The 20,517-nt window shown below is 43.8% G+C and overlaps 1 protein-coding gene across 2 annotated transcripts in view; it reads left to right on the top strand.

Annotated features, from left to right (window-relative positions):
• Positions 1 to 20,517, top strand: part of TENM2 (teneurin transmembrane protein 2) — a 625,713-nt gene that overhangs the window by 227,900 nt on the left and 377,296 nt on the right. The window contains exon 1 of one of the 2 annotated variants that reach the window (XM_081292629.1): positions 11,037 to 11,160. The exons of the other annotated variant lie outside the window; for it this stretch is intronic. Coding sequence (XP_081148755.1) covers positions 11,145 to 11,160 — 16 coding nt within the window. The 5' untranslated portion in view covers positions 11,037 to 11,144. Of the gene's footprint in view, positions 1 to 11,036; positions 11,161 to 20,517 lie in introns of those variants that run through there. 2 annotated transcript variants of the gene reach the window in all.

Genomic DNA, 20,517 nt, shown 5'->3' with positions numbered 1-20,517 from the left:
GAAAGCCAAGGTGGGCAGGTAGATGGAATTCAATTTGATTCTCCTGTGCTCTTTCTTCTCCCAAACCTCCCCACTCAACTGAAGATTTAGTGTTGTGATCTCAAATGGGTCAACAAAACACAAGCTCGGGAGAAAAAAAAAATTCTGAATAGAGACTTTCTCGACTCTATATATACTTAATACAGAGATGCCCCATTTTTTTTCTCTCTTTACTTTAAATCCTGCTTGGCTGGAAATGTGCCTATGCTGGCTGATTAAAAAAAAAAAAATAGTTGGCAAAATGAGTTCCTGAGAATCGATGAGAAATTTGGGGGTAAGATCTTGGGCATAGGAGAACGATCGGTGCTTCTGATTCATGCCACTGAAATGAAATCTTGGTATTCAGGTTGGGGAATTCATTTTTTGGTTATGAAAAAAATATATATATTTGAGAAAGAAGAGGGGAGAGAGACTAAAAATAATAGGCACTTCAAATCCAAATGAGAATCCCCACTAATAGCATCCTGGCATAGCATGCCGGGTGGGACCCCGCTCCAGTCGATAGAGCATCTCTTTTGAAGGTAAGCAATTTAGAGAATGAATCTGCTCTACCTTCTGGTAGGAGGATGGGTGCCAAGGTTAGATCTTTAAGGAAATAATCTTATTAGTCCCTCTTATTAAGGAAGCCTCTGCAGTGTGTAGACTTTGAACCTGCCTGATAAAAAGTAGGTCTTGTCAACCAGCTCACAGCTCGTGGTGAAAAGGTTGAACTTTGTTGGTTTAGATCATCCAATCCAAATGCAAACATGTTTCGAAGCTTCTGTTTGCATACTCTGAGAGAAAAAAAAAAGACTTCCTCATTTTCCCTGACTCTGACACTAATAGCATTCCAAGGGATGGCAGCTCCCACAGAAATTACTAAATCACTGAGTTAATGGTGCACTCGAAAAGGCAGAAGTTTCCAGCTAACCCGAAACCTAAAGCTTCCAAATTGTCATCATTTGGGTCCTTTAATTTTTTTCTTTTTTTAACTCCCCGTTCTTTTCTCTTAACGGATTCTGGCCCTTCAGTTTCTCTGCAGTGACATCCCCAGACTGACCCCGTCTGCAAGTTGTAAGGCAGAAATTTTGACAGCTTTGTCATTTTCCTAGCTGTGAAGGTTGATGTCGAGCCTACAGGATTATTGCTCTCCAGAAGTACTTCACTACATAATCAAGCAGAAGGTCAAGAGAGGTGGAGAGAGAAAAAAACTCTAATTAAATCACGAAGGGCTGACTTGTGCCCTAAGAAACGCGTGCAGCCTCGGGGAGAGCCTCCTGCTTGTATCCAGATGCAACAATCGGTCCCAGTCAGGGGCTGCACTTGTCGCAATGGACAACAAAGAAATTGCCATTAAAGTGAGCAGCTCCTTGAGGAACTGGCTTCATTCTCCGTTTTTACCCTGCTATTAAGGCCCTTCTCAAATCAGATTAAGGAAAGGCTGGAACACATAGTTGGATTACAGTAACAGAGAGGAGAGAACAAGCACTTTTCTTGCATCTGTGCCTTTGACTTGTGAGATGTGTGGCTTTGGGGTCCCAGCCTGGGGTGTAATATGACCAGACAGTGGTGACCAAACAGAGTGAAAGCAAAGTCTGAGACTTCACACTGTTTGCACGATTGGTCTCTATAATGAGGAACTGGGCACCATGGTAATTCTCAGAGATTCAAAATGCTGAGTCTGCTTCAGTTAAGCAAATCCTACCTGAGACCTACTAGGTGCCAGATATTGGACAAACCATTAGTGGTTCAAACGAATTCGTGGATGAGGCTTTGGGTTTAATAAGTGCTTAGGGCAGGTGAGCAAATACTGTAACTATAAGGTGGCAAATGGAATGATGGGGTAATAACAGCTGTTAAAAAATGATTGAGCACATACAGTGTGCAGGTCACTGGCCTGCGTGCTTTACAGGGAGCACCTCGTTTAACATAAAATCTAGACTGTTATGCATGGAGCACAAAGGCAAGGACGTTACCTCAGCTGTGGAAGGTAGAGGGCATGGAGAGTTCTCTAGAAGAAGGCATTTGAATAGGTCCTGAAGGATGTGTTAGAATTATATCCTATATATAAGAAAGAAGAAATCCTTTCTCAATAGAAGGAAGACTCAAAATGTTGCAGAAGACAAGATCATTCAAGAAATGTATCAGAAAGCAAAGGGCAGGTGGTAAGAAGGGGCTACGGATAATGGAATGGGATGAGGGCTTTGTCCTGCAGTGAGGGAGCCAAGGGAGAAACTTAAGTGGGGGTGACATTCACATTTCCATTTAGAAGGATCATCCTAGAGAAAGGCTTCTTTCCCTGCTGATGTGATGGCTCCAAGTTTCCCCTGTAGCTCTCCCCCCAAAACAAGCCAAGGGTAGGCACTGCCCACACAGAGTACCCATCTGGAACTCAGGGACCAGACATCCTGACAGTTTATTTTTGGAGTTAAAGTAGAAGATACAAAGATTTTTTTTAACTTTATTATTAGTGAATGCTGCTCGTGGGAACTTAATGGTTTTATATCAAATCTAAAACTCGAGGATTTCTTAGAAGGAGTCACATTCTTTAAGCGACCGTTAGTGTGCATCCTGCTAATGTCTATCTCTGTGTGTGGAAAAGATGCTCATGGAAAGTTGGCTGCAGCAGATGTTAACTCCTGCCTGTTCCTCCAGGCTTGCGCTGAGGGAATCTGAGCCGTGTGTTTACAGGTCACGGGAAAACTGTCCTTCTGAATGATGCTCATCTCTAATGGCCCAGTGACAGGGCCAGGGGACAGGCAAATGAGAAAGGCAGTGAAAGGCGAGGACAGAGGAGCAGCAATAATGTATTTGTGAACCACAGTGGATGTCCAGGATGCCACACAGATTGGTGACTGTGTCCCTGGGACTCATTCCACTGAGACTCACTACTGCAGAAAAGACAGGCTACGGGGGATATAGTTATGAGATAATCTGTCAGAACAGGAAGTTGTGCTCATTTCCCACGTTACCATGTTGCTGCAGGTGAAACTCTTCCATGCTTCTGTAGGCAGCTGCCGAGCTTTACATCCAGAGTTGGAAAGCATCAGACCTTCTTGGTCACCCTTGCTGGGATCAGCAGGTCCCATTTCTTCCTCAACAGGGGCTGAGACCCTCCATTCTAAGGAGGGCTGTGGACATCCCAGGTAGTGGAGATGGGGATGATGTTGCAAAAAAGTCTCTGAAGTGTGTCCGGCAGTGAGAGAAAGATGTCAAAACAACCCAGAGTAATGACATGGAAGAACTTTAGAGGAAGAGGACTATTACAGGTCTGCCCTAGGCTCAAGGGTCACATGCTAGAAGCTCAGCTGCACATGTCCAGGCACAGAGGGACTGAACTGGGCCTAGGAAATCACCATGCTGTGGCAGAAACAGCATCATCATGTTGGAGGAGGATGATGTACACCTGTTGGAAACTTGGGTCTTAGCTCTGAGCTCACCACCGTGGGAGCAGTTCCTCTGTTTCCCACTGTCGGGTGCCATGGTGAAGAGCCAAGCTCTGCTCACAGTATGCCAGATAATTGAGACCTCCCCCCTGGCTCCGCCTGAAGCCCTAGGGATTGTAGATCTAGCCCCCTCCCTTCCTCTCCCCCGCATTGGACTTCCAGCACATCACTGACTTCTCAGGAACAGGGCTCTGGCCCCTGTGGTCATTTCAGGCCCATGGAGCCTGCATAAGTCCTAACCACATATCAGCTTTCTAAATTGAGAAGGTGATGAATTTTTAAATTCTCAAACCTGTGCTGTAATAATCCTTCCACTATCCCACACATTACGATGCAGGAAGGCAACAGATGTGTTTTCTTATGACTCTGGGAACATGAAATATTGATGGGGACGGCAGCGTGGACTTGGATTGAGGTTCATCTACAAGGCAGGCAGCAGGGCTCATTCCAGCTTCTCATTTTCCACTTTTCTCTGCTGATGCTTAGGACATGAAAAAAGCCCCAAACCTGTGGTACCCAAGGCGAATTCAATGAAAGGGCTTAAAAAACTGTGCACTGAAATCTTTCTAAAAAGGTCTGTGTCCGTCTCTGGGGACTAATTGCTAATGCAGCTAGTATGCCTTTGATCTAGATAGATGACTTTTCCTTTGTCCCCAAGGGAATCTTGACAAACATTTTGGGCTTACCCAGTGCCAAGCCCAGGTAGCCTGTTAGAGAATAAAGAGCACTTTACACATTCAGGCAATAGTCCTCAGGATGAAGAATAACATGTGGGTTCTTCTCTGACCTATGCCAGCTGGGCTCTAGGACGAAGTGAAAACTTCATTTTTAGCGCATCTTTTTCCTGGTTGCATTTAAGTCACAGGCAATGCATTCTGAAATGGAAAAGGGCACAAAGTAAATATTCTGGTCCAAAGAACAACAATAATGAACAATAAAGAAAAAAAAACCTGAGTGAAATTTTCCCCAGGACAGTATTTCTGAACATACGTGTGAGTGCTGTGGGGTCCAAAAACACAAGACATCCTTAGAAAGCTTATGTATGAGTTTCTGAATTTTAATATTTATTGCAATACATACTATGAAAAAAAAAGATATATGCACACATACAGAGATGCCTATATATGTAGTTCTATGTAGAAAACACATCCAAGTCTTGATTTCATGAATATCAATGGGTGGGGTGACATGAAATTGGGAAACACTAAGGCAATTTGATGAACAGCATAAAGAATCAAAGACTAGATGGAACTGCAGCTGCAGCAGTGCAGGGAAAGACTGGAGAGAGCAAAGCTCCAGACGGTGTAGGAAGTGACTAATATTCAGGAGCTGCTGATCTGGCCATGAGCAGTTTCCCAGTTGTTCATAGAGGAGTCAGAGCCCGCCAGCCCTTCCCTGGTCCGTGGTGATAGATGTGAATCTACCTGCCTACAGAGACTTCAGTTGCAAGGGATTCCCTCTGGACCCTACACACAATTCTCTTTTGTCTAGAGTCCCATTTTCCTTGTCCTTTTAAGCAGAGAACTATACATCTTTCTGGTGCCTCAATCCAAAATGCTGTACCCGTCCTCTTCACAATGCCACGATGTGGGACCAGGTACTGCCAGCCTCTCGGGAGACAAGCCCTTCAATAGGGATTCCCCCCATGAGGCTCTGCCCTGGAATCTCAAGTGCAAGAGAAACATGTGTAATTGTCCTCTGCTATCTGAGCTCATGATGAAAGATCATAGCCGCTCCTAGCTACAGAGTCTTCAGCATATTCCATGAGTGACATGTTAATTCTAACTTTCAAAAAGCTAGGGGAACCAGGGAACCATTCTCCTCCTTGCATTCATAAGACACCTATACGAAGAGACTCACAGTGCAGCTAGGAAATTCAAATCCAGCTGTGTCTGAAGAAGAGGTTGGACTTCCTGCACAGCTCAGAGCCGAAGGCTACGCTCCAGCTGTGAACACCTTTGGGAAATGCCTGTCCTGTGTGTCTTGTTCTGTCCACAGCAGGGCCATAGACTTACAAAGCCTTCCTTAGAATGGGGCCCAGACGTAAGCTTTCTTCCTGGCCACCAGAAATCTCAAAATAAGAAAATATGGACCAGGGTCTTTTTTTTTTTCATGGACAAAGGGTAGAAAAACAGAGGAGATGGTGGATGTGGGGAAAATGAGGAGGAAAAATGAAATAATGACTCCACATAAAGGAAATTGATACCCCAGGATTCTCTCCCTAGCTCCACCATGAGTCCCTAGCTGCACTGGGAAAACCCATCTTATTCCTGATGTTTTCTTTTCTCGTCTGTACTGAGATGTTTGGACTAACTGGCCAGTTGAGTCCTCTTAGAACCTTTGTTTCTTAACTTTGATGTGGGATAACTCAGAGAGAGAGAGAGAGAGAGAGAGAGAGAGAGAGAGAGAGAGAGAGAGAGAGAGGAGAGAGATGGATGGAGAATTGCCACTAAAGTTATAGGGAGGCCTTAGCTTCACTGATGACTCAGCCTGAGAAAGGGTGGTGGAGCCATATTATCATAATAGATCCCTGGAAGAGTTGTAAAGACATCTTCCTCTGGAGCAGTGGGGGTGGCTGTGGGGAATGGGGAACCCCATCCTTCCACATCCCTGTTCTCTAGGCTCTCTACCAGGAGCCTGGCTGCCTTCTCAACTAGACACAACTTAGAACCCTTCAGAATCAACCACGTTTTCAAGTCAGCTTGTATAGACAAGAAAAAATGCTCTGAGCTCTCTCCCTAACAGCTCACCTCCCACTTCAGGGAATAAGAAGACTGCTGTTCTTTGGCTTCATTTAAGAAAGTTATTCCTATGAGGATGACACAGTTTCTGAATCTTTTCTGCCACCTTAAGTTTTTAAGCCAACCGTTTAAAGATAGCCTTAAACAGTTGCCTGGTCCCAGTGGAAACAGCAAGTAGGTGCCCCAGGGAAGTTCTTCACAGGGCTGTGTAGAAGCACGGAAGCAATGAGAGCCTCTCAACTCTCTGCCAGTGAGACACACCCAGGCTTCAGCAGTACATAATTAAGGAGATCCATCATTAGGGGTTGAGTTTGCATTCCCAGAAAAGCCCAAGACCACCACGTCATTTACAGAGACAAAGAAGGACCTGTGCTTTCAGGCTGACGTTCTTCATCACATGCCCCCTGCGGTGCAGATGTCCCTGCAGAGTCAGAACTGTCCTCAGCTGAAGTACACCTTACCAGAGAAGGAGCCTTCACTTAGCGCTGACTTAGTGTGTCCCTCCATGGTGGTACGTTACTAAATAAAGGGGAAATCGGGGAATTGTGAGCTTAATGAAGCCAAATCACCGCTGGTATTAGAAAGTGATTAGCTGTGATCTGTGCAGTAAATAAAGCAGGACCGTGTTACAACTTGATTTGGCTGATGTGTTTCAGAAGGACTCGTAATTCATGTTTCAACTGGAGAAATAGCTTCAGTAAATGATGCAACAGAACGTATTTTTGTTCAAGTGGCTCGACAAGAAGCAAAAGATGGAGTTACTTTAAGTGCGAAAAGGATCTTAATAATGTTCATGCCATTCAGCTACTCATAGGCAGCTAATGTGCAGCTATTTCCTAGCAGGGGAAATGTTATAGAATCTTCTTCATTTGAAGATTTATGTTTCCTTAGACTCTGTTTATATATATAAAGAAAGAAGTGTGGTTAGTACTTTCAAACAGATGCATGTTCAAGCGCTCTTGTGTTGGTTTTGTTCGGAAGAGATTGTGATTATCTATTAAGTATGATATTAGAAAAGACGTGGAAAAAATGTCTGTACTCTCCAAAAATATTAATAGTTTATATGTATATTGCCATCCAATGAAACTGCAGCCCTTATAAAATCTGAAGAGTTTGAGGTATTGCTTTGCTTTTTCAAAATATTTAGAAACAACCATGAAAACCCTTTTAGATAGTAAAATGCCTGGTCTGGGAATGTAGCCCAGAGGTAGAGCATTTACCTTAGCATGCATGTAGGCCCTGGGTTCAATCCCCAGCACTGCATAAATAAATAAATGAATAAACACATGCATACATACATAAAACAGCTAATACAAACTGTAGGACTCCATTTATGGAGAACCTTAAATAAACAAAATTTAAAGTAATCACTTTTTTAAAAAAAAATGTTTGGCAAGAAATTACTACTGGTAAAGACAGTACTCAAGTAGAGACACTGGATTGGGACAAAACTGATTTGTTGGAAGGTGAGATGAAAATCTGACTGGGAGTCCATTGGCTGTACCTTAAGCCTTATGGGAGCACAGAAGGAGCTTTCCAAGGACAATCAGTCCTGTGGGTTTCAAGTGAGCTGTGCTGAGTAGCATAAAATTAAATGAATCACTTCACCTGTCCAGCCACCATGGTCCTTCCCCATGAAAAGCCAGTTTTGCATTCGATGGGAGATTCTCAGCCTCTGCTCTTTTTGGCTTTCAGGATGAGGTGTACAAACACCTCTAGGAGAAAAATCCTACAGGATGGGGCTCTGGTCACATCTTCCAGTACAGCATTCCTGTTTAGAATCTCAAAATTCCAAAGTAGTTTTATTTTTCAGTTTAATAAGCAGAAAGGTATCCAGGTGATTTTGAAAACTTTGGAATCCCCTTTTAAAGACATAATTGTCGATGACTCTCCTCTTAATTCTCAGTTTCTATGCTCTCTTCAGTGTTAATTGCCACCTCTTCAGGGGGCAGCCCATCTGAAAAGTTTACTGAAGGCAAAGAATGGCGTATGTGCTTGGCCCACATGTTGTCAGTAATGATCTGATAGTCGGGGAACACTTAGAGACATGGATCAGGCAGGTGTGAACCTTGTCCATGTAAATCTTTTGCCACTTAATTGATAAAATTTTGAAAATTCATAACAGCCAACGGTGATTAGGAGTTCATAGGTGCCAGCCACAGAGCTAAAGATTTTCTATTTCTCACTGAGTCCTCAAACTTATACTGTCTCATTGCCTGTAGCTTCCACATGAGGAAACAGGCTCAAGGAGGTTGGAGAGCTTGTCCAAGGCCAGAGTGACCATGTGACAGGCAGACCCATAGCCTTCCCAACTTGAATCACTTGAGGATATGGGAGTGTCCACAGAGGACCCTTGCCATGACTTCCAGCCTAAAGTCAGCTTCTAAATTAATCATGATTTTCCTATTAAAGGAATAAATAATATTTGGAGTAATCTTCCTACCAGGGAAGAGCATCTCTTCTGGTCACTCAAGTTAAGTTGATTCTAAGTTGCTTTTGTGAAAACTTCTGACATGTGTTGGAAATTTTACTAAAGAGGGTGAGAAGACGTGCTTCACACTGAGAGCATAGTTGTACCCATATGTGGCCAGGGCCCCCAATAAGACTTTGCAGACTGGACCTCTCATTTGAATGTATTGCAGGGAGCCAATATGCCAACCTAACAGCATCCCCCAGAGGAATTTGAATCCTTCATTTTTCCAATCCTCTGCTCATTGGTACCTGGGTCGTGTTGCTGCATGTGATGGGGGTGTGATGTGTGTGTTTTGCCCTGCAATGCTGCCTTGCATCTGCTGATGGTCGACGGGAGTCTGCCTCTCCCTGTGCTGGAGTACATTCCCTGATGCTCTGCTAATGCATTCCTGAGAGAGTAGGTCTGCCCACTCTGGGCTCTGGTCCACTGACCTACACTGTGTCCTTTATCCATTACTTCCATTTTAACAAGCAACTTTCCACCCAAGCTATGTGAGTTGGGGTAGACTAAGTCATTAGAAGTGACAGTCACTTAAAAAAAAATGGCAAAGCACAGGAGTGCACGATCAAGGGACGCCTTTGGAGAAGGCAGGTTGCCGGTGCCTCCTTACATTCTCAGATAAGACAACCGACTCTCCCCAAGCTGACTCCTGGCTCAGGTGAACTGACTTAACTGTGAGGTCCTGCCAAAGGTTGTTTCAGTAAGCGGTGCCTGGGGCTTTCACAAAGTGAAGTCACCTTTGCCTGCCAAGCAGGGGCTCTCCAGCTAGACACTAGGCACTTTCCTTGCCTTCTCATGATGCCTGCAAAGGAGGAAGTACCTGTCATCAGCCTGCCTTTCCTGTGCCAGCACAGAGTTCCTTCTGCCTGTGGCTAATCTGCCCAGCTCATTCTGTATGGCTAAGCTAAAACAAGAAGGGAAACAGTGGGCTGAAACCTGGAGAATTGTTCATTTTACTGAAGAGGAAACTGGGGGACAGAATCATTGCTCTACTTGCTAAATCTCTGGTCTTCTGTCTGGTGCTGTGACTTCGATGGGGCACCGAGGAGCATTTGTTGGGTGAGCGCAATTGCTCTTCATCCAGCCTGGAAGGTTAGTGGTGTTACCAAATATTCCTTGCTTCCCTTAACGGCCCATTCTAAATCAATCTTCCATGAATTCATCAAAATGTTTGCTGGAGTGCCTTAACTTTGTTGCTTCCATGCCAGTGGCCCTAACCCGGGAGGCCACTTGCAGGGCATTTCCCCAACTGTCATTTGCCCTTTCTTCCCTGTGTCCTCTGCTCCCTCCAGGGAAAGGACCCTTGTCCCTGGGCTCATTCCCCATGCTGGCCATATTTTCCTGCCCTCTTAGTTCCTCCTAGATGAGTTGGGACATGCCTCAGAGTGCTTTTGTTTTCTCTGAAAGAGGTTGACTTGGGGAAGAGAGTGGGGGAAATATATGTGGGAACCGTTTAATTGTATCCATGAGGATTCTTAGTAATCAGGATGCCAGTGTGTGTTTTCCAGAGCCTAGAGCTGACATAAATAATGTAGTGTACCTCGCTTTGTGCAGGCTTGCTTAGGAATGCTGATGGAGAAAAAGCCAAACTGGGATCTGAAGCTCCCGGCTCCCGGCACAGCCTTTAAAATCTTTTTATAGAGTAGTACTTTTGAAAGTGCAGCCAGGACCTTTGCGAGCCTTCTAAGGCAGGGAGAGGCCATGCCGGAGTAACTCTACAAGGCCTCACTTGGTTTCTGGAGAGTGAGAATCAGGTGGAGCTTAGATGGCTTCAGCTAAGGTATGGGTCGATTTCATTTGGGGTTCCTACTCCCTGAAGGAATAGGACAGCTCTGTCGAGGTCCCGGAAGCCCGGTAAGTGTGCAGCTGTTGCTAACAAGGTATCACCAGCTCCTCAAATAGAGTGAAAAGTGCCTTGCCAGTCTTTTGGAGCCTTTTGCCTTTATGGGAAGAGCCAAATGAGCTTTGCAGGACAGCTAACCCCCAAATGAAGTCCAGTAGCCTGGACTCATTTCATGGTAAAGTGGGCACTGGGGAGGCTAAGGGGGACCACAAACGCCACAGTTCATTTGCAGGAAGGAAATAAATGTGTGTACGTGGGATCTCTACAGGAGGCGTGCCAGGCCAGATATCCAATTGAAGCATCTTCCAGATTTTGAGTTAAGGTGTAAGATAGACCTAGTCCTGACCACAAATGATAGATGTGAAGGTGATGGTGGGGAGAGTGAGGATGGAGCTGAGGGATGTTAGGGGTCCTTCCGGTTGCTAATGATGTAAAGGCACAAGCTCTAGGCGTTTCGTAAAAAGAGACAGCGATTCCTTTGCTTATGCTCTGGTGGTTTAAAAAAGGACCTCAGGGAACATCTGTTTTGTTTTGTTTTGTTTTCCTTTTGATTAAGGCATTTGGGGTCTAGAAAAGAAGATTAAAGCAGGATCTGTTTAATTTATTTAGTTTGCCTCACAGACATGAAGCTTCAGAATGGTAAGTGTCAATTATATTCCTACCGGTTCAGGAATTAGCTGGAAAAAGGGTCCTTGCCAGGCAAAGATCTGTTACCAGATTCAGGTTGTGACAGTTTCTGGCCAGTAACAAAAAAAGGTCGTGTATCAATCCAGGGAGAGCCCAGAGGTCAGCTCTGGTTGGACTGGAGGGATTGGAGTGAGTTGCCCTTTGAGGGGATGGTTCTGTGTCTGTTCTGGATGGTTTCACCATTATGGAACCTCTCTTGGAAAACAGTGATCAACTCAACTTTGAGTTCACATGAAAAAAAGTGAAATTGATCTGACACTGGGACAGGTACATTTATTTCCTTTAAGTTTGGTAAGTAGTTGTTTTTTTTTTCTCTCCATTTAAAATGTGCCATCCAAATTATGTTTCATAAGATGGTGTTTGGAAATGCCTTTGTGGTAGGAGCTTGTGGACGTGTTACTGAGAACTCTGCAGAACACATGGACAATGTCATTGAGTTGGTGGGAAAGAAACCTGGTTGTGTCTGGTTCCATCTCATCCTCTTTATCAGCTTCTTCTAAATGGTTCCACCATAACTTCTGTTCTGTCTTCCTGAGAGCCCACGCACCCCTCTCCGAGGTTGCACACGCTTGCCCAGATCAGAGTTGTGCTTTTGTCTTGTTTTGACTTCACTGCCAGCTTCTGTCTCCCTAATAAAGAACCCAAAAGGGTTTTTAGTTGGAGCAGGTGAGTCTTAGTCTTTAGTCTGAGGATCTGTTTCAACAGCAAGGCTTTTGCTCTTTGGCTAACAGCATGCCCATCTGTTAAATGGGCTTGAGAGCCAATTAAAAAAATGCAACACTTCTGCTCCTCAGAAACCTCTCAGTGGCAGCAGCGAAAATTTGAAGGGAATAAAAAAAGACAATAGAGAATAGCCCAGGGTTATCTGTGAGCTCTTCTCTGACGGACTGAGTTGAGAAATGTTTTACGCATCCCCAAAACCGTGTTGCTTGTAAGTTTTTATTTCTAATTGCATTGGAGGAAAGTACCTTTTAATGGTGGAGAGAAATACAATACTCGTAATAAACAAAACTCCATTTATATAACCTAAAAAGTGACCTGAAGGAATGCGAGGAATTGATAGAAGGCTGTGCTTCTCGGGTCCAAAGTCACAGCTTCATGTTTAATTTAACAAAACATTAAACATTTCATGTTTAATTTAATGAAACATTAGAGCACTAGGATTTGTCACCTTCATGACAGAATGTCAGAACTGTGGGATAGTTTCAGAATTTATGTTCTTTCTCCAGAATTCACATGTGACAATGGAAATGTCTCACGGCTTAAAGATCTGTACTTTTTTTTCAAGGGATCTTTTTTTACCCCTCTGATAAAAAAGAAGAAGAAGCAAAAGAAAAGCCAGTAAAACAAGAAAACCACCAGCACATTAGGCATGCACTACTAGTCTAGCTAATTTTAGGGGGGCTATTAGCAGGCATTTAGGCAAATCTATTAACATTTAGCATCAGCTCAAATGCAATTGCATTTCTACTTTTTTGCTTCCGACAAAATAAGCACAGGGCTCTTCAGGATGAGAAAAGAAAGAATATTGGAACCATTTGTTAGGCGGTAAACTTTTTAGTAAACCCACTTGGATTTTATATTGAACTCTTGCAAAAGGTGGGGTGAGTTCTTTGGGAAAATAATGAATGAATGCATGAGTTTGATGAAGCTTATTTCCAATGTGAGAGGAGCAACCCTGGGTACTGCCTGGCTTACCAGATTTTGTTCTTAGTCTAAAAAACGTGGCTGGAAGTTGAAAGTGCTTATTTGCCTTTGGTTGTGATGGAAAATTTGCCTTTTGGTATTTCAAGGGGCTGACAGAGAGAGAGAGAGAGAGAGAGAGAGAGAGAGAGAGAGAGAGAGAGAGAGAGAGACTCTATCTCTCTGTCCATGTTTTGTAGGTTGATGGGTTCTGTTTTCATCTGATGCTCAAAATGTTTAACTCCTTTGGGTGGAAAACAAAATTTTATGTTTGAGCCATGAAGGCAACCATCCGTTTGTAAACCATGCATGTATGTGTGCATAGATGTATTTACACACACATACCTACTTGCACGCACATGCACATGGTGTGTAGGCACACAAACAGCCCCTACATTCTGCCTCCATTCATTTGAACTGTCTCCTGTACCATTTCTGGAATGCCATATATAACACGGTGTGGTACTTTGTTTTGTGGTGACAGAAATGTGATATTATATACTCCCTGTGTTATTATATACTCAGCCCAAGCATGCAGCTTCCCTCTGCACCTTGAAGTGGCTGAGACCAGATGCTTCAGAGAGAGATGTCATATTCATTCAATTCAGAGGAGCATATGGCTAGAGAAAAATCATTATGACAGTTACTGACCCGAAGAGCAAGTTGCTTTTTTAGCCCTTAAAAAATTTGCTTTAACCTCATTCTGTGTAGCTGAAGATACTTTCTTTAGAGAAATAATTTTTTAATTCTCCTATATGTTGCATTCTGAACAAGGGATGCGAAAGCCTGGCCTGGGCTCCTGGGGAATGCTGTTTCTGTCACAGGGCCAAGGAGTGGGGAAGGCTCTTCCACCATGCAGGATGGATGCCTGCTCCTCCTAAGGGGCCACGTGCAGACCCATTGTCTGCACCTCTGGGTGCCAGCACTGAGATCCAATGTGGTGCTCTCCAGCTCACCTTGGACACGCTCAGCCAAGGACCCAGCAGAGTTCACCCTGTGTGCTGTCCCAGCTGTCCTCTGTGCTGCCTGCTGCCCTTATGACCCCTGGCTTCCCACCATCCTCAATATAAATAAATCTCTGCAGGTGGCAGAGGTTGATGAGGAGGCCTCTTCATTTCCAAAGGCTCTTTCCATTGTACCTATATGCCTGGCATTATGACAAGACCTGGAAGGGAAAGGATTGGGGACATGGCCCCAGCCCTGTAGATGCTCCTACCCTGATGGGTACCTGATAACAATGTGACAAAGTATGGTCTTCAGTGTCACCAGGGCTGTAAAAGCAGATGCCACACTGCAGTTACCCTGAGGGTATGGAGGAGGGAGCAGGTTGTCCTCAAATAGGCCATGACAGTCTTCATAGGGGTCATTGATGGAGATATGTGTCAGGAAGTTTCCACAGGGAGACATGGAGCAGGACTGTCCAAGCCCAGAACATGGCAGGCACTTAGCTGCTGCACCCGGGCACCTGCCAGGCAAAGGATTGTGCTAGGAAGGTGAGCAGAGCCTGTGGTAAATGGTTTTCCATACCATCGAGTCCAGGTCCTTGCTAAGCGACCACCATCTCAGAAATCAAAAGCAGCTGGCAGTTGTCAGCAATGGGCAGAGCCAGGGCCGGGCAGAGCTAAAGCAGGGTAGTGGGGTTTGCCATTTCCATGACTAATTTTTTGTGTAAATGTGCCGGCTCCCACTAATCACTTGTGAACACCCCAGATGGAGCCCATGGGCTGTCAGTCTGCAACTTCTGCAAGCAAATTACGGGACACCAATGTGGGGACTTCATCCTGTCCCTGACTTATTTCAAATTAGAAAAGATGTTAGAAGAGAACTTTTACAAAAACAACACCGTGTGTTCGCATGCAAATTTTCTAGTGTCCCTCCTAGGAAATCTGGTTGGGAGGAGAACAGATACAAATGTTCCTGTTTCCATCTGATTTCTGCGTATGGGAGGGTGGGTGCATTCAATTCTTTCACATGGCCAACACTTCTGGAAGTGGAATGAGAAACGGAGCATGTCCAAACTAGTGAGTGTCCTTTCTCTAGCCCCTATGGCACATGGTGTGGAGTTTATTTGTTACAGGTGGGTGGGGTGTCTTGATGTTTTTTTTTTTTAACTTTTCTCACCAGCTGTTGTGCTTTTTGTCATGTGGGATTGCAAAGTGGTGGCACTTCAATGAGAAGGTTCTAGCACATTCCATGCACATCTTATGGGAGTACACGATGCAGGAGCATTATCCTTTAATCTTGACCTCTTGTATTTTGACTCATCGGCCACTTTTATAGTCTTGGCTGGCCCCCGGCAGGGCCGACTCTCAACAGCCTCCCAGGAAAGAGTGGCCAGAAGTTTTCCCTCCGTTATCCTACAGGCTGTGCACTGGGGAGTTGTCAGGGAAGCTCACTTGTGAGGGAAGAGCCAGGCCAGCCAGGGAATGCTGGGACTGGGTCCTGGCTGCCTTGCTGGCTTGAGTAACACTGCCAGGCATTCTGCACATGTTGAAGGGAATGAGCTCTCAGTGGCCTAGTTTATCTTTCTGAAGAGTGAATGGTAATACTTGTAAAGCCTGTGAATAATGTTAATGATGATTTAAAAAAAAAAAAAGCACTACCTGTGACCAAGGTATCAGCTCACCCCAAGGCTGCACATGAGCCAGGCTTGAAGTATGTCCCCATGCTCCCAAGTAAGGCTCAGTGCTTTGTCCTTTCTCCTCCAACCCATGCTGATCTGGTTGTGGAACTCAGTCTCTTTGCTCTTGCAGAAAACACAGGAACAAATCACCAAACAGATGCACAGCCATCACCACCCCACATCAGGAGTGGGTAGACTTCACTGAAGGCTTGGGGGAAAGGAAGGCTTTTACTTGACAAGTGCAAGGAGAGCATTTGGACCCCTCCTGAGAAATCCCTGTTTAGTTCTATTCACCTGGGTCTCTGGATCCTTGTTGCATCTCCATCACTCCCCAGAAATTCAAGTGCATCAAACTGTACGCACTCTGCCTCTGCCTCAAAGCCTACCTTATGAGTACACCCGGTGCTGTCCCATCCCAAGGCTCTGCAGGTGGAAGACTACAATATAAAGATTCATTTCCCTATGGGTGGAAACTAGACCATTTCCTATCATTGACCTTCAAGCCACCAAGAAGGGAAAAATTGTTGTTTTTGTTTAAAATGATAATTTTTGACATACAGTGCTTTATTACATATATCATGATGCCTTTCAATATCCTTCCCATGTGGAAGATTGATTTATTGATTGATTGAGAGATTGATTGTGAAGGCAGTGTGGCCAAAAGTTAAGAGTGCAGGCTCTGGAACTCTGACACCTCCTAGCTGTGTGCCTCTGAGTAAGCTGCTTACATTCTCTGAGCTTCAGGTAAATGAGGGATAACTGTGGCCCTCCTTGATAGACCTGTTATGCCCTTAAATGAGATGATGCATATAAAGGTGCTCATCTCAGAACCCAGATGGTAGTGCAATTGTCATTTCCTGTATCTATAATCAGCATTCCATTTTGTTCCCAAATTTATAAGATTTTTTTCCCCTCTAGGTTCAAAATAGTTTAAGCTTAAGTTGGTAGAGTGCAGATATTCTGGAACAGGCCAGCTCCCATCTTACCCACCAGGTAGATACTGACTCCATATCCATCCTTGGTTTTGAAGGCGGAGCCCAGGGAGGCCCCTGGCCTTGCGCTAAGCCAGCTTTTGGTTTAGTTTGTTTCCCTGCAATGACCTTTCCCCCCTGTCACTATTTGACCCAGACAGCTAAAGAACCCAAGGTGATGGAGGACAACTGGCGTTACCAGAACTTTCTTACAAGCAGAGTTTTACTAGAAACACAAACACTCTCTTGTTCAGGGGAGCAGAATCCAGTTCTTAGGATCTTGGTTTGAGCCCTCAGAGGGAGGGGCTGGCGGGGGACAAGAAACTGTTATTGCAACTCGATTTTAATCAACAGTTTCACTAACAATATTGAATTAAAAAGTTACTAGCTACTAGTTAGAGCATGGCTTAGCTCGTACACGGGCAAATCAGTCATTCTGTGGTGATTAACATCTATTCAGAACAGAGAATGTATTATGGGTACTAAATTATCATAGGAATTAATGCAGTCTTTTTAAAGGGCTTAAAATATGTTAATAAATACAGTATTCCAGCACCTGCAGCTCAAGGAACCAAAGTCATTAAAGATGGATATAATTATATTTATTATTGCAGGGATCTAGGTGGGGGGAAAACGGTTTAATGAGCATGAATGAAACAAGGATTCTTTATTTAAAACTTTTTACCTAAAGAAACTGCACCCTTTGAGGAGTTATTTCATAGAATCATTGAATGAAAGAACTATACAAAAAAAAGTCAGTGATAATATTCCAACCTCTGGGCAGTGAACTTTTGGGTCCACCGAAGACATTAAAAAATACTTCACTTGCTTTCCATTGAACTTTGGGGCCTCCCCTTCTCCTGCTCTGCCTTGGAGATCTGCTTCTGTGGCCACCGTTTCACAAACCGCATAGTTCATCCCCTTTTATTTAAATTCCACCTAAAAGCCACGCCCTGTTGGCCATTTCTTTTTTTTTTTAATTTTTTTTATTGATTATTTAAAGCATTACATAGCTCATGATATATCATCTTTCATACATTTGACTCAAATTGTGTTTTGAACTCCCATTTTCACCCCAAATACAGATTGCAGAATCACATCTGTTACATATTCACATTTTTACATAATGCCATATTAGTGACTGTTGTATTCTGCTACCTTTCCTATCCCCTATTATCCCCCCTCCCCTCCCCTCCCATCTTCCCTCTCTACCTCCCCTGCTGTTGTTCAATTCTCTCCCTTTTTTTTCCCTCCCCCTTGCCCCTCATAACCTCTTATAATTTTATGTATCATTGAAGGTCTCCTACTATTTCTATGGGATAATGTTGGCCATTTCTTAAACACACCAACCTCTTTCCCAGCTCAGGGCCTTAGCCCATACCTCTGGGCCTTTATTTTTAAACTACTTCAGCAACACTTTACCATACTTTGTCCAAAACAAATGTTAAATATTAGCTAAGTTAATGTGGTGCCATGATCGTTTAATACAGGTATGTACACTAGGTCCCATACCATCCCCATTTTACAATAAGAAAAATGGGTCAGGGGGTTAAATGGCTTGACCTTGGTCCTACGGACCTGAAGTTCTCTTACTGCAAAGTCCTGCTGCCTCTTTGCAGGGCCAGCTACTGCTGTCCATCAGACCTTGCTTAGAGGCTGTCCTTGACCCCTTTAACTAAAATCAGTGCCTCCCACCCTAATTATTTTTTTTCAAGATACAGTTGGTCCTTCGCAGCTCCTCTGAGCCGGATTTAAAATGATCTGATCGTATGTACGTGTATTTTTAGTTACCATTTCCCTTTTGGCACTCTATCAACATGCCCATGAAGACAGCAATGGGTTTACTTTGTCACTTTGTGTCCCCAGCCCTATTAATGTAACTGACACTTAATAAATACTGAGTAAATATTTGTTTAATGGGTCCTTGAACTCATATGTTCACCATTTGCTGTCTGTAGCCAGAATGAATTATATTTTTTCATCTATAGATTAATGAAAAAATATCATATATATTTTGTTCAAATTATCTGATGAATAAAATATAATTTTATTAGGAAGGGTAACCCTCTTTTGTGATCAAATATTTTCCTAGCTAATGGATATAAAAATGACTAGTATGACCATTTCCATATTAAATCTGAGCCTTTTTGCATAAAGGCTGGGAACGGATGGTTGAGGATACTTCCTATTTGGACAATAAAAAATCAGAGAACCTGAGCAGGGAAGCGTCTTGCTCCAGGCATGAGCTGGTGGGGACCATGAAATGACAGCGTCTAGGTTGTTTCTGCCCATCTGCCTTGTTCACGCCTCCGCCTGTGTCAGGAGCGTCCCACAAGCCCACTGGAACAGAAGCGCTTCTACACCGACTCTGGCTGCTCCGGTGGGGATGTTGTACTTGGCAGGTAGGGAGCAGGAGATTGAAGTTCTCTTATTTTCTTAAATCTTGGGGGTGTTTGAAGTGAAAATTAACTGTCTGCCTCTCCTCGTGGTGGAATGCATTTGAAATGCTATTTCCTGTTATGAGGTAGAAGAAGAAAAATAAACAAACACACATGGTGTGGAATTAAAAACAGAGGCCCCAGAGAGGCACATCATACCTACAGTGAGACACCAGACTTAGAGAAACTGCCTCATTGTTTAGATTTGCCATCTTGTCAAGGGTACAATCAGGCTCTCCAAATTCCCAGCTCCATGATTCTTTACCATATGGGGGCCAAGGACCACATGAAGAATCTGTATAAAATTGGGGGCATTATTCCCAGAGAACAAGAGTATGTACAAAAATGAAATGATTTTCCCATTATGTCAGAGAGTTTATGGACACTCTTGTTTATTTCGTGTCTAAAGGTGTATGAATTCCAGTTTAAGAAGTCCTGGTAGCACATAGCATGTAGTAATATTATAGCTAATATTTATTGAACTCTTGCTATGTGTTAGATCCCTAATTAAATTCTATGGTTTTTGACTTTATTTTCAGTGTAATACTTCTTCTTCTTTTGCAAATGAGAAAACTGAGTCTCAGAAAAGTGAAATAAACCATAAAGTGCTAGTGACTAAATGAGAACAGGTGATCTAGTGTTGGAACCCCACGAAGGTGGGCAGAAAAAGCCTGCACACCTTCTGCTTGCACTTGGTGCCAGGAAGAATGTCATGGTGGAAAGAAAACTAAGAAGACACCTTCAGAGTACCAGGAAAGTCACGATGGGATGATGACTTCATGATCCAGGTCTTTTAGCTCCTCATGGGGAAGCAGTTGGGTTTTCTCAGGATATCTCCTCTTTCCAAGAATTTCCCTGTATTCCTACACATGGGGTGGGGTGGCTGGAAGAGGTAGTTGTCCTGAGCTGAGAGAGTTCCTGTGGTTCTCTTCATCCCTGCTCAGAATACTTCCAACATAACCTCGTCTGTCATCAGATGGGCAGATGGGTCCTGTCTGAATGTGAAACCCTCCTAGGAAGATTCAGAACCAACTGGATTGTCAACCCATTTTATGAGAGTCTATTAACATGAGGTGTGTTCCATTATTTCTTTCATTCCTTAAGAGAATCAGCATGGAACTCATTAGAAGTTGCTTGAGAATGCTCCTTGGACCTTTCTTTTTCTTTCTTTTTTGAAGGAAGCAGAATTCATTTTCACTTTGATGGGTTTTATTTATTAAGCTAGAACTATTAACTTCAATGGAGTTAAGTACCTCTAAACCTTTCTTTTTGATCCAATGGGCTTTATGTAATCACTTTATCTCATTATTAATTTCCTAGGTAACTGCTTTGCTCTAGTCCCCTGGTTGGGTGCTTAGATTAGAGAATGGGAGAAGCCTCTTACCTCATGGAGGTTATAGTCTGGAGAGGGCAGGACACATAATGGATCAGTGTGACAGATTGCAGTGTGTCATAAAGTGTTCAGCACATACAGCAGGCAGACCAAAGCAAGTGAGGTTGACTGACTCAAAAGCTTACGTGTGGCCACAAAGACAGACCTAGAGAGGCAGTTGGGAACTCTGCTTTCCATAGTAGACGGGTTCTCATGCTTCAG

Source organism: Spermophilus citellus (assembly GCF_964194105.1).
Source record: "Spermophilus citellus genome assembly, chromosome: 1".
NCBI classification, from domain to species: domain Eukaryota; kingdom Metazoa; phylum Chordata; class Mammalia; order Rodentia; family Sciuridae; genus Spermophilus; species Spermophilus citellus.
The sequence above is the reverse complement of the archived record's forward strand: the minus strand, read 5'-3'. Positions and strand labels throughout refer to the sequence as shown.